The sequence below is a fragment of the Scyliorhinus canicula genome, chromosome 17, assembly GCF_902713615.1.
Source record: "Scyliorhinus canicula chromosome 17, sScyCan1.1, whole genome shotgun sequence".
NCBI lineage: Eukaryota > Metazoa > Chordata > Chondrichthyes > Carcharhiniformes > Scyliorhinidae > Scyliorhinus > Scyliorhinus canicula.
The window spans coordinates 12,128,591-12,141,181 of NC_052162.1; the positions used below are offsets into that span (position 1 = coordinate 12,128,591).

The 12,591-nt window shown below is 46.0% G+C and overlaps 1 protein-coding gene across 2 annotated transcripts in view; it reads left to right on the forward strand.

The window, feature by feature from the left end:
- The first annotated feature begins 7,388 nt into the window (after positions 1-7,388).
- lygl1 (lysozyme g-like 1) overlaps positions 7,389-12,591 on the forward strand; it is a 31,936-nt gene continuing 26,733 nt past the window's right edge. Inside the window, exons 1-3 of one of the 2 annotated variants that reach the window (XM_038775696.1) lie at positions 7,389-7,493; positions 7,794-7,852; positions 11,748-11,834. In XM_038775696.1, the coding sequence (XP_038631624.1) occupies positions 7,837-7,852; positions 11,748-11,834 (103 nt within the window). In that variant the 5' untranslated portion in view covers positions 7,389-7,493; positions 7,794-7,836. Of the gene's footprint in view, positions 7,494-7,551; positions 7,853-11,747; positions 11,835-12,591 lie in introns of those variants that run through there. The other variant, XM_038775695.1, reaches the window with a different exon arrangement.

Genomic DNA, 12,591 nt, shown 5'->3' on the forward strand with positions numbered 1-12,591 from the left:
TACTGTTGCAGGCAGGGCTTTCCACGCCCTTACTACTCTCTGAGTAAAGAACCTACCTCTGACATCTGTCCTATATCTATCTCCCCTCAATTTAAAGCTATGTCCCCTCGTGCTAGCCATCACCATCCGAGGAAAATGACTCTCACTGTCCCACCCTATCTAATCCTCTGATGATCTTGTATGCCTCAATTAAGTCACCTCTTAACCTTCTTCTCTCGAGCGAAAACAGCCTCAAGTCCCTCAGCCTTTCCTCATAAGATTTTCCCTCCATACCAGGCAACATCCTGGTAAATCTCCTCTGCACCCTTTCCAATGCTTCCACATCCTTCCTATAATGCGGCGACCAGAACTGCACGCATTACTCCAAATGCGGCCGCACCAGAGTTTTGTACAACTGCAACATGGCCTGTTGGTTCAGAAACTCAATCCCTCTACCAATAAAAGCTAACAGACCGTACGCCTTCTTAACCCTCTCAAACTGGCTGGCAACTTTCAGGGATCTATGTACATGGACACCGAGATCTCTCTGCTCATCCACACTACCAAGAATCTTACCATTAGCCCAGTACCTCACACTTTTCTGCATTAAACTCCATTTTCCACCTGTCAGCCCAGCTCTGCAGCTTATCTATATCCCTCTGTAACTTGTAACATCCTTCCGCACTGTCCACAACTCCACTGACTTTAGTGTCATCTGCAGTGGCCCCAAAACAGATCCTTGTGGTACACCACTAGTAACTGGACTCCAGTCTGAACATTTCCCATCAACCACCACCCTTTGTCTTCTTCCAGCTAGCCAATTTCTGATCCAAACTGCTAAATCATCCTGAATCACATGCCTCCGTATTTTCTGCAATAGCCTACCGTGGGGAACCGTATCAAACGCTTTACTGAAATCCATATACACCACATCAACTGCTTTACCCTCATCCACCTATTTGGTCACCTTCTCAAAGAACTCAATAAGGTTTGTGAGGCATGACCTACCCTTCACAAACCCGTGTTGACTATCTCTAATCAAATTATTCCTTTCCAGATGATTATATATCCTATCTCTTATCAACTTTCCAATACATTGCCCACAACAGAAGTAAGGCTCACTGGTCTATAGTTACCGGGGTTGTCTCTACTCCCCTTCTTGAACAAGGGGACAACATTTGCTATCCTCCAGTCTTCTGGCACTATTCCTGTAGACAAAGATGACTTAAAGATCAAAGCCAAAGACTCAGCAATCTCCTCCCTAGCTTCCCAGAGAATCCTAGGATAAATCCCATCCGGCCCAGGGGATTTATCTATTTTAACACTTTCCAGAATCGCTAACACCTCCTCCTTATGAACCTCAAGCCCTTTTAGTCTAGTCGCCTGTATCTCAGTATTCTCCTCGACAACATTGTCTTTTTCCTGTGTGAATACTGTCGAAAAATATTCATTTAGCACCTCTCCTATCTCCTTGGACTCCATGCACAACTTCCCACTACTGTCCTTGACTGGCCCTACTCTTACCCTAGTCATTCTTTTATTCCTGACATATCTATAGAACGCTTTAGGGTTATACTTGATTCTACCTGCCAAAAGACTACTCATGTCCCCTCCTGCCTCTTCTTAACTCCCTCTTTAGATCCTTCCTAGCTAACTTGTAACTCTCGAGCGCCCTAACTGAACCTTCATGTCTCACCTTTACATAAGCCTCCTTCTTCCTCTTGACAAGTGTTTCAACTGCTTTAGTAAACCATGGTTCCCTCGCTCGACCACTTCCTCCCTGCCTGACAGGTACATACTTACCAAGGACACGCAGTAGCTGTTCCTTGAACATGCTCCACTTTTCCATTGTGCCCATCCCCTGCAGTTTTCATCTCCATTCGATGCATCCTAAGTCTTGCCTCATCGCATCATAATTGCCTTCCCCCAAATATAACTCTTGCCCTGCGGTATATACCTATCCCTTTCCATCACTAAAGTAAACGTAATTGAATTGTGGTCGTTATCACCAAAATGCTCACCTACCTCCAAATCTAACACCTGTCCTAGTTCATTACCCAGTACCAAATCCAATACGACCTCACCTCTCATTGGCCTATCTACATACTGTCCAAGGATGTGGAGGTTTGGTGGATTGGCCATGATAAATTGCCCTTTGGTGTCCAAAGATGTGTGGATTAGGTTAGGAGGTTATGAAAATGAAAAAATGAAATGAATTGAGATAGGGCGGGGGAATGGGCTTGAGTGGAGTTCTCTTTCAGAGGTTCAGTGCAGGCTCGATGGGTTGAATGGCTTCCATCTGAGCTGCAGGGATTCCATGATTCTATTGTTGACTTCTGTAATTCTATGTGAACCACAAGCATTTCTTATATTGACCGAATGACCACACAACCAGTATATTAATCCAAAAGACAGTTTGTAACAAACACACTTGTTTTGTATGCAATGATTCACGTGTTTACGCACTAAACTAAACCTAATGACTAAGATGATCTTTACTTAACTCAGGGTGCCGGCTCTGTGCGGGAGATAAGGCCTTTATCTATGTCCACGTGGGTTGGTTGGAAGTCTTCAGGTTCGTCTCGGCTGGGCTCGTCCATCAGGTAGCAATCGCGGGTCCTTGAACTTGGCTGGTTGATATGCTGCAATTGGTCGCCCACAGGCCAGTCCAAAAGAGGCCAATCCCTAGTGCGCAGGGCTTCTTATCCTTCTTCTCTTTCGCGCCCTTTTGGGCGGTCTTATCTCCATCTCCAAACGATCGATAGGGTTTCGATCACCCTCATTGATCCTGGCCAATTAGGGGCTGGATACCTCGGTGGCTGGGCGGGTCCTAGCTATCATTGTCCTCGGAACGTAGGCCTTTCCAAATAAAGGGAAGTGGCGCCGGTTGGTCTGCTACTGTTGTAGCTCCTTGATTCAAACTCTATTGTTCTGGGGGAAATGGTGATTGACTCTTAATGGGTGCAAGTTTTGAGCAGGTCTGGCTTCTTTGCACGATACACAGAGGTTGTGTAATTGTCTGTGTCCAGGTTGACCACAATTCCCATGGTCCTTGCAGGTGGCCATTTTAGATGGCTACACTATGAACACCTTCACCCCAGGCTTCCTTTCCAAGGGAATTTTTGCCATTTGCAGATTTTTGCTATTTTCCCTCATGATTTCCATTTTCACATTTTTAATCCCTCCAGCCCAGTTCCCACCTCTCACATAGCACCAAAATTTCCCGGGCCAACCTCTTGGAAGGCATCCTATTCGTCTGTGGCCAAGGGACATCGTCTTTCCCCGCCAATCTTGATATTTCTGCATCGTTCAATCTGGCTGATCACCCAATCCTCCTCCAACATTTGAAAATACGAGCAGATCATTCCATTTGTTCTATGTTCACATCGAGAAGCTCGGCCCCGCAAAATAAATCATCATAAACCGACCACTGAGACTTTTCTGACCAATGCATGGCAGCTGTTTCAGGGCTGCTCTCGGTCTCGCACCAAGGGAAAGAACGTACCAGCTCACACTGTGCCATTTTATTAAATTTCACCCAGGTTGAATTTAAGTCACATACCTGACGAAAATTCCTGCCGACAACAAGCCGATTCCTGAGGCACCCCTGTGAAGACCCAAAGTCGGCACATTAGCTGATAAAGAGCTCTCCAAACAGAAAGAGTGAAAAATACCTGTCCCTTACATCTGCTGCCTCAGACCGTGGTATAGAAAGCTGTTACTTTGTGTGAAAGTAACATCACAAGACTTTAAATCCCCCTCAGATACTTTGATCTGCAAGATTTCTGTTCACTTTCAAAGATTTAAAAAAAAAGGCCTCCAGACTGCCACGTGTCTGGATTGTCCATTTTCATTTCACTTCATGCTTGAATGCTTCTCAAGTACCTTGCTTTGATCCGAAGCACAATTTTATTAGCATCTAGCTGACTGACTGCATCAAAAGCCTTCAAGTAATTTCTGCTGAGAAAAGCGGACGTGAAAGCTCTTAACTCTTGATGTTATAAACATTCTGGTTCGGTTCAAAGTGGGGTACTTGTGATGCATTCAAGCATGAAGGGAAATTAAAATAAACAATCCAGACATCTGCTGTCTGGAATCTATTAACCTGTCAATTACAGCCTACTGAAAGCCATTTATCTGATATGCGGAGGAGGGGATCTCTGATTTGGGGGTGTCTGGTGGGCTGGTCTTTGGGGTCATCAAAGTTAAATATGCACCCCCTTGACCACAACAAGATCTACCAGGTCAGGGATACTTGCACCAATCCATGCCCATGTGAATTCCAGCCCAAAAGGCAGTAGCATCACTGAGGTATTGAGAATCTAGTGTCTAGCCTGTTATTGGATGCAAATGGCTTCAAATGATGCATCTGCATCCTCCCTCTGATGGGGGTTGGGAACCTCATTGCTGCCACCAGCAGGGGGACTAGAGCATCGCAACAGATGCCAAACCCGGTTTCTCCCACTGGGGACTCCACTACCAGCGGCAGGCGGCGGAGAAAAACCACGTTAATAACTGAACAAGTTTTTTTCTTGAAAATTCTGTGTAAAATAAAATTGAGAGCCCAATTGCAGACAGGCTATCTTTGTGGACTGCTCCGTACCTGACTTCACTTTAACATAACTTCCTGTTCATTGGGCACATCAGGCACAATGTCAATACGCTGCATACCTCTTGCAAGCCTTTCCACTCAAGTCTGATCAAAGGAGTCCCGGTTGCCTCTTTGCCACTCTGAGGGTTTTATTTTATAAAACATGATATATATTTCACTTCAGCATGCTTGTGAATCACATTTGAAGTAAATAAGGTTATAAAATTAACCCGAATTTCAGGGAAACGTTATGTGTTTAGAGTGATTAGATTGTGGAAGTTCCGACCATATTGAGTAACTGAGGTTAATGGCATTAAGGGAAAACTAGACCTGTACACAGGGGAGAAGGGCTACATTGATGGGGTTAGATGGGAGGAAGCTCACATGCAAAACAATGGTACAAACCAGTTGAATTCATAGAATCATAGTATCTTACAGTGCAGGGGGCTATTCGGCCCATCGGGCCTGCACCGGCCCTCGGAAAGGGTAACCAACCTAGACCCACGCCCCCTCCCTATCCCTGTGGGGAGAAAGTGCAAACTCCACACAGTCACCCAAATGTTGACTGGCAGGTCTCTGTTCTGTGAGATTCTATGCCAACATCGGCTTGCAAAACATGACTTGACTGCACATACTCTAACCCAGGAACTGAAGTTAAACAGCAAAATTAGCACGCTATAACTTTACCTAATGTTCATCAGAGATGACCTAAACTGGTTACCTAAACCTGATGCCAAACCACGATTCAGTGCATTAGAAAATAAATATCACAGCAGGTATAGTACAGCACAAATTAAATATGTAAGGCTACACTGTTGTATCTTAGAAAAACATTCATAATTTAGTTTACTTCTCTTCATCCTCCAGCAGGGGTCAGAGCTCATAAGCATCTGTCAGCCATGGTACAGAGTTGATTGAATCACAGTACAGCCACAACACAAACATTCGCGCGTTGGGAGACTCCAGAATCAGAAGCCGTTGTTTTATAAACTACTGCGTGTATTGTAAGATGCCCTAGCTGTGTATAACACATATGTGTAGGATCAGTATTTGCTTTAATCTTTTATGATTAAAGTTTTGTATTTCTTTTCATTTCAAAAAATGATTAAAAGTTGTTCTTTTCCTTTAAAGTTTATTATTCTCCTCCTTTAGGTACCATGGCCTTCGAGGGCATTAGCAACCATGGACTTCCATTGGATTAGTCTACGATGATTATGCTACATTATTTGCTATCGCTTACTGCAGTTTGGTTGCCCAAGAAACTCTCCCGCTCTCACCGTCTGCCATCAGGTGTATTGGAATGATTTTTAGACAGATAACCAACCTGTTTGGTCACGTTATCAAAGTACCTCCTGTGGCCGGCAAGTCCCAGAGTCCCACCGCAATCTGAAACATTAACCCACCTCCCCCCCCCCCCCAGCACAGCCCCCCCCCCCCCCACCACCACCACCATCACCACCACCGCTGCCTCCGCCACCATGGAAACGGGTTTGGTCTCATGCAGGTAGGATGCCACTTTTTGACATGGCAGGCAGTAACTTCTCCCTGTGGCATGCATTAGAAAGACTGAGACAAACTTCACTACGAGCTACATTTTAATGTTTGAAGGGACTGGTTTAGCTCACTGGGCTAAATCGCTGGCTTTTAAAGCAGGCCAGCAGCACGGTTCGATTCCCATACCAGCCTCCCCGGACAGGCGCCGGAATGTGGCGACTAGGGGCTTTTCATAGTAACTTAATTAAAGCCTACTCGTGACAATAAACGATTTTCATTTTCATTTCATTTCTCTAATACGGTGGCACAGTGGTTAGCACTGCTGCCTCACGGCGCCAGGGCACTGGGTTCAATTCCAGCCTTGCGTCACTGTGTGTGTAGAGTTTGCACATTCTCCCCGTGTTTGTGTGGGTTTCCTCCGGATGCTCCTGTTTCCTTCCGCAGTCCAAAGTTGTGCTGGTTGGGTGAATTGGCCATACTAAATTGCCGATTTGTATCTAAACGGTTTAAGTAGTATTACGGTGATAGGGTTCTCCTTTGTCGGGTTAGTGCAGACTTGATGGGCTGAATAACCTCCTACGGCACAGCAAGGAATGTATGATGCTTCTATGATTCTTCGGGAATGCTTTGAGGATGTCCCTCAAGCAATCCCGTTGTCCTCTTGGGAGTCTCCAGCAGGATTGAGTTCCATTTCGAGCAGGGCCTGCTTTGGCAACTGGTCAAACAAGAGAGGCCAAGAGCATAGAAATGGGACTGGATTGTTGATCAGAGAGCTAGAATGGGCTCGATGGGCTGAACTGTCTCCTTCTGTCCTGTAAGAACTTTATGAATTACAAACCTTTTGTTCTTCTTCCCATATCCCCCTCTTCACTTGCTCAAAACTTGTTAACATCTCTAACTTTTTCCAATTCTGATGCAAATCTGTTCCTCAAACATTGGGGTCAGTATGTGGTGCGGGTGTGATTTGAAGATTGCCAGACTGTCGGACGTCTCGGGATCCGAGACATTTTGCGATTTACAAAGGGCCAGCGAGGAAGGGAAGAGAAATTGGGCTCATTGCCAATTAACCAGACCCTCCTCAAGAACCCGTTAAGTAGGCTGCCAAGTGGTCTGGGCTGATTTAGCTCACTGGGCTAAATCGCTGGCTTTTAAAGCAGGCCAGCAGCACGGTTCGATCCCCGAACAGGTGCTGGAATGTGGCAACCAGGGGCTTTTCACAGTAACTTCATTGAAGCCTACTCGTGACAATAAGCGATTTTCATTTTCATTTCAAGTGCAGGATGTAACTTTGTAAATGTTACTTCCACAAACTCAAACAGTCGCGAGCAACCTGATGCTTAAAGTATATCCGCTTTTGTTTTTAACGTGCTGTTTTCCTGTTCTGGGCAGTGGGAGCGCTGGGCTTTGAATTAGCCTTTCTGGTGCCTGGGTAAGAGAGGCACACTGTGGAGGGGCGGGGGTGAGGTCCAGAATCTGTCTGCCAGTTGGTGCAAGAACCAAACTGTCACTGTATGATTCCTGGCAGTTTATAAATTGCTGCAAGCCTTGCTTGCACCATAATTAACAATTAAGTGGAGGGTGGAGCGACTCTGAGCGATTGCTTCAAAAAAGAAATTATTTTAGGTTGAACAACCTGATTGTACCAACCTTTGCCTATTTTGGGAAACAGTTTGATGTTTTGAGCGTGTGGTGTAAGCTTTTATAAAGACCTAGCCACTTGATTTTCTAGCTAAAGGACATTCGACTGGCAGTGACAACGTGTAAGAGCAACAATGTTCGCTGGAGCAAGTAAGTCTTTCCTTCTGATATTCCATTAGACGTTAGTGTTTCTCATCAACTTTAATAACACTGGAGTTCAAATAGGCAACAGGACACTCTGATTAAGTTAGATAAAGTGGTGTGGGAGGAAGCTTGTGTGGAACATATGTGCCAGCATACTGCAGACGGAGCAAATAGCTTTCTGCATAGTTCTCCACTATGGTACCTGCAAGTTAACTTTAAAAATGCAATTTTAAAACTGCAAGACTTTGAATATATTCAGGAAGTGTGGTTTCTTTAGGCTGGTGACTCAGAGACTGGGGAAATACCCTCGCTCTGTTGGGGAAACCACACCCTGGCTAACGTCAATTGCCCAACATCTTCCAAAGACCCTCTCTCTCTCCTGTCCGATCCGGAAGGTGCTTCTCTGGTTTGAGGCACTGTAGTCCCCTCCCTTGTCATGCTCAGATGTTGACAGAGGGGCGGGGCATGCCAGTCAGAAACAAGGCATCAGCCTTCCCTCGGCCCGGTGAGATGTAAGGAAATTCAGTTGGGATTGGGACACGGGGAATTAAATGGTCAGGAAGAGGAGGAGGAGGCGTATTACGCGTATGGGAAAGAAACAAAGGAAATTTGGGATGTTGACATGAACCTGTCAGATTTCCAACCTGCAAATGCAGTTACCAATATGGCAATCTCTGCCCTCTCCTTTCAGGGATGTGCAAGAATATTAGTCATCCGAGAATCATAGAACCCCTACAGTGCAGAAGGAGGCCATTCGGCCCATCAAGTCTGCACCGACCCAACGCGAGAGCACCCTATCTTGTCCCACTCCCCCGCACTATTCCCGTTACCCCACCTAACGTTTGGACACTAAGGGGCAATTTAGCATGGCCAATCCACCTAACCTGTTCATCGTTAGACTGTTGGAGGAAGCCGGAGCACCCGGAGGAAACCCACACAGAAAAGGGGAGAAAGTGCTAACTCCACGCGGTCACCCAAATTCGGATTTGAACCCTGGTCCCTGGCACTGTGATGTGGCAATGCTAACCACTGTGCCACCTTGCCACACGCAAGGTGAACCTTCAGCCTTGCGTGCACCCACAATTCACCGTTGAAATGAATGTTGTGGATGAGTAGGAATAAAAATTCTGCATTTATAATTACAGATTTATTTTGTGGAAAGAAAGAGAATATTCTGATACTGATGACACATTCTCATTCTACACTTTCCAGAGAAATTATACTGGACAAAATGCATGTGAAAATGTGCAATATGATGTAATCCCACGTTTTCCTGCAGTAGTTATTGGATGCTTTTATGCACAATTTACACAATCAGTGATTTTCGCAATGAAGTGGGCAGGATCAAATGTTTTATATTTGGGGCAGCACGGTGGAGCAGTGGGTTAGCCCTGCTGCCTCACAGCACCGAGGTCCCAGGTTCGATCCTGGCTCTGGGTCACTGTCCGTGTGGAGTTTGCACATTCTCCCCGTGTTTGCGTGGGTTTTGCCCCCACAACCCAAAGATGTGCAGGGTAGGTGGATTGGCCACGCTAAATTGCCCCTTAATTGAAAATAATGAATTGGACACTCCAAATCTATATTAAAAAAAATGTTTTATATTTGCAGTTTTGGAATGGTCCCATAGTTGAACAAATTGTAAAACTGTCACATAAACAGTACGAGTAAAATAATATGACATTTTGTGAAACATTGCAATATAAATACATGGCAATCTCTATTTTTATAAGGATATGTGGATGTATATCAACAGAATATGTTTACTTTCATGAACAGTTCATTCAGTTTTTCCTGCCCCGCCCCTCCACATTTGGAAGGTCAAAGTGACCGGCTCATTTGCTGAGTGGTTGCACTGGCCCTGTCTCTTTTCTTTCCAGAAAATTCTCTATAGAACATAGAACATAGAACAGTACAGCACAGAACAGGCCCTTCGGCCCTCGATGTTGTGCCGAGCAATGATCACCCTACTCAAACCCACGTATCCACCCTATACCCGTAACCTAACAACCCCCCCCCCCACCTTAACCTTACTTTTTAGGACACTACGGGTAATTTATCATGGCCAATCCACCTAACCCGCACATCTTTGGACTGTGGGAGGAAACCGGAGCACCCGGAGAAAACCCACGCACACCCGGGGAGGACGTGCAGACTCCACACAGACAGTGACCCAGCCGGGAACCGAACCTGGGACCCTGGAGCTGTGAAGCATTTATGCTAACCACCATGCTACCGTGCTGCCCTCGAATGCCCTCTATGTCGCCAACCAGTCTGTATGCTCTGGCCTGGCAGTCCACCTGTCCAGTTGGCCTGAATGTTACTGTCGCCGAGGAGCGACCGGACTGGTGACAGTGACGCCTCAGGGAGCCGCGTTGGATTGGCTCCCCTCCTGACACATTCCCATTCGTGTGACATTGTACCAAGAGCGAAACCGGTGGCTGACAGACAGCTTGCTCCAAGGGAGCGGGCGGTGCATTTCCACATTTAAAGACCAAATTAGAGAGCATTTTACCAAACAGATTGACCACTTACTAATGCCATCATACCCCCTCCCCCCCCCCCCCCCCCCCTACATCTTGCTGTGTACAGAGGCCACCAGTTAAATCAAGGTCATTATGAAATAATTTGAAAATTGTGACAGCAATATTTTCGTGCAGTTCACCTCTAAGGTGCAGCTTGCCCCTAAGAAGAGCAGGATGGCTGGACAATGTGTCCAGCAAACAGGCCATAGCGTCACCTGCTGTGCGTAGGCACAGCTTGGAGGAGCAGACAATAACAATTGGGCTTCTGGGCCCAATGCTGCAGTCATGCAAGTGAGGTGGAGACACGGGAATTGTATGATCTCCACCTGGAACTGCATGGCACGGGCATGTCGCAAGTTACGAGCCCAATGCTGAACACCCAATATTTCATTGTGTTATGTTCAGGAGGTCACCCATACAGACCAAATATTACATTTAAAATATTTACATATAACTACACAGTGTAAAAGTGTGCAGGTTAGGTGGACTGGCAATGCTAAATTGCCCACAATGTCCAAAAAGCTTAAGTGGGGTTACTGGGCTATGGGGATAGGGTGGAGGTGTGGGATTGGATCGGGTGCTCTTTCCAAGGGCCAGTGCAGACATGATGGGCCGAATGGCCTCCTTCAGCACTGTGAATTCTATGATATCTATGACCGATCCAAATAATACCACTCCCTGGCTCTTTTCACATGGCCATGGCAATTTGTCCTTTTCTCATAATAATAATCTTTTATTGTCACAAGTATGAAGTTACTGTGAAAAGCCCCTAGTTGCCACATTCCAGCGCCTGTTCGGGTAAGCTGCTACGGGCATTGAACCCGCACTGCTTGTCTTGTTCAGCATCACAAACCAGCTGTCTAGCCCACTGAGCTAAACCAGTCCTGTGCATCCAGTTCCCTTTTTGAAAGTTTCTTCTCCCACAAGTCCCGAATGACGTGCTGTTAGGTTAATTGGACATTCTGAATTCTCTCTCTGTATGCCCGAACAAGTGCCGGAATGTGGCGACAAGGGGATTTTCACAGTAACTCCATTGCAGTGTTAATGTAAGCCTACTTGTGACACTAATAAAGATTATTATTATTGATTTGTAAGGAGGGGGACTATGCCTGGCATCTCCAATGGGAGCAAAGATTCTTCCTTTCCTTCTTCCTTTTCAGGGAATTACCCATCACCATTCCGCAACCACCGGCCACCTTAATGTTGCGGGCGGTGCATCGGGGGGCTGCTTCTGAACGTCGCCCCCCCAGCCCCCCCCCCCCACACCCCCGCAAACGCTTCATCTGACAAGTGATAAAAGGCGGAGTGAAACATTATCGGCGCGTTCAATTTCTGTTGTCATTTAAGTGTAACTGAGCCATTTTTGTCCAATTTACTAGCATATTCCATCTATGGCGATATCACAAAGGTTGACACAACCGGTGCTTCTGACGTGACAGCAAGACAGGACAAACTAAGTGAAAAAGGTGAGGAATGGATGTAATTAACAGCTGCTGCGATACACGCGAGCGGACGTGATGTATAGAAGCATCTTGTAAGTGATTGTACTCTATTCGCAGTAACTTCTATCGCTACCTCACACATTCTGCATTTTACAGTCAAGGTGCAGAAGTCCTGAATTTGAAACTTCCACTGGTCTTATCAGGGGTTCTGTTCATTCAGGTACCGAGGTTTGAAGAGAATAGAAAGGTATCTTCCGTAATGTGACCTTTATCCAGATCCACAGCATGATCATTGATATTGACCAGGCAAGTTAGCTTACTGTATAAACCTGGAGTGATAGACCCCAGCACTGTGGGGTTGGTGGGAGGAGTTGGGATTCTTCCCTTTCAGCTGCTAACAAAACACTAAAGTCTAGGGTGGTCATACAACATGGACATATGATATTAGCTGTTTAAATTCCAGGGGGTCTGTGGCATAGTGGCACGGTGGTTAGTGATGTGTTAGACGGGTTGGTTTGACGTTGACTGCAACTGGATGCAGGGAAGCTGGAAACAAACACCTAACACCGGAGGTGATCCAACACGGTTTTATTTAAACTATGAACGGCTGTACATGTTCAGCTATAGGTTGACACTCTACTAATCCTACTGACGACCTCTTACTGGTTCGACCAGACTTACTAGCTACCACATGGCAATAATGTCCACTGACTTGTGCACTCTGACTGTCTCAGTGTCTGGGTCCCGAAAAAGAGCCGGAGTCTTAATGCCCTGTGGGCTT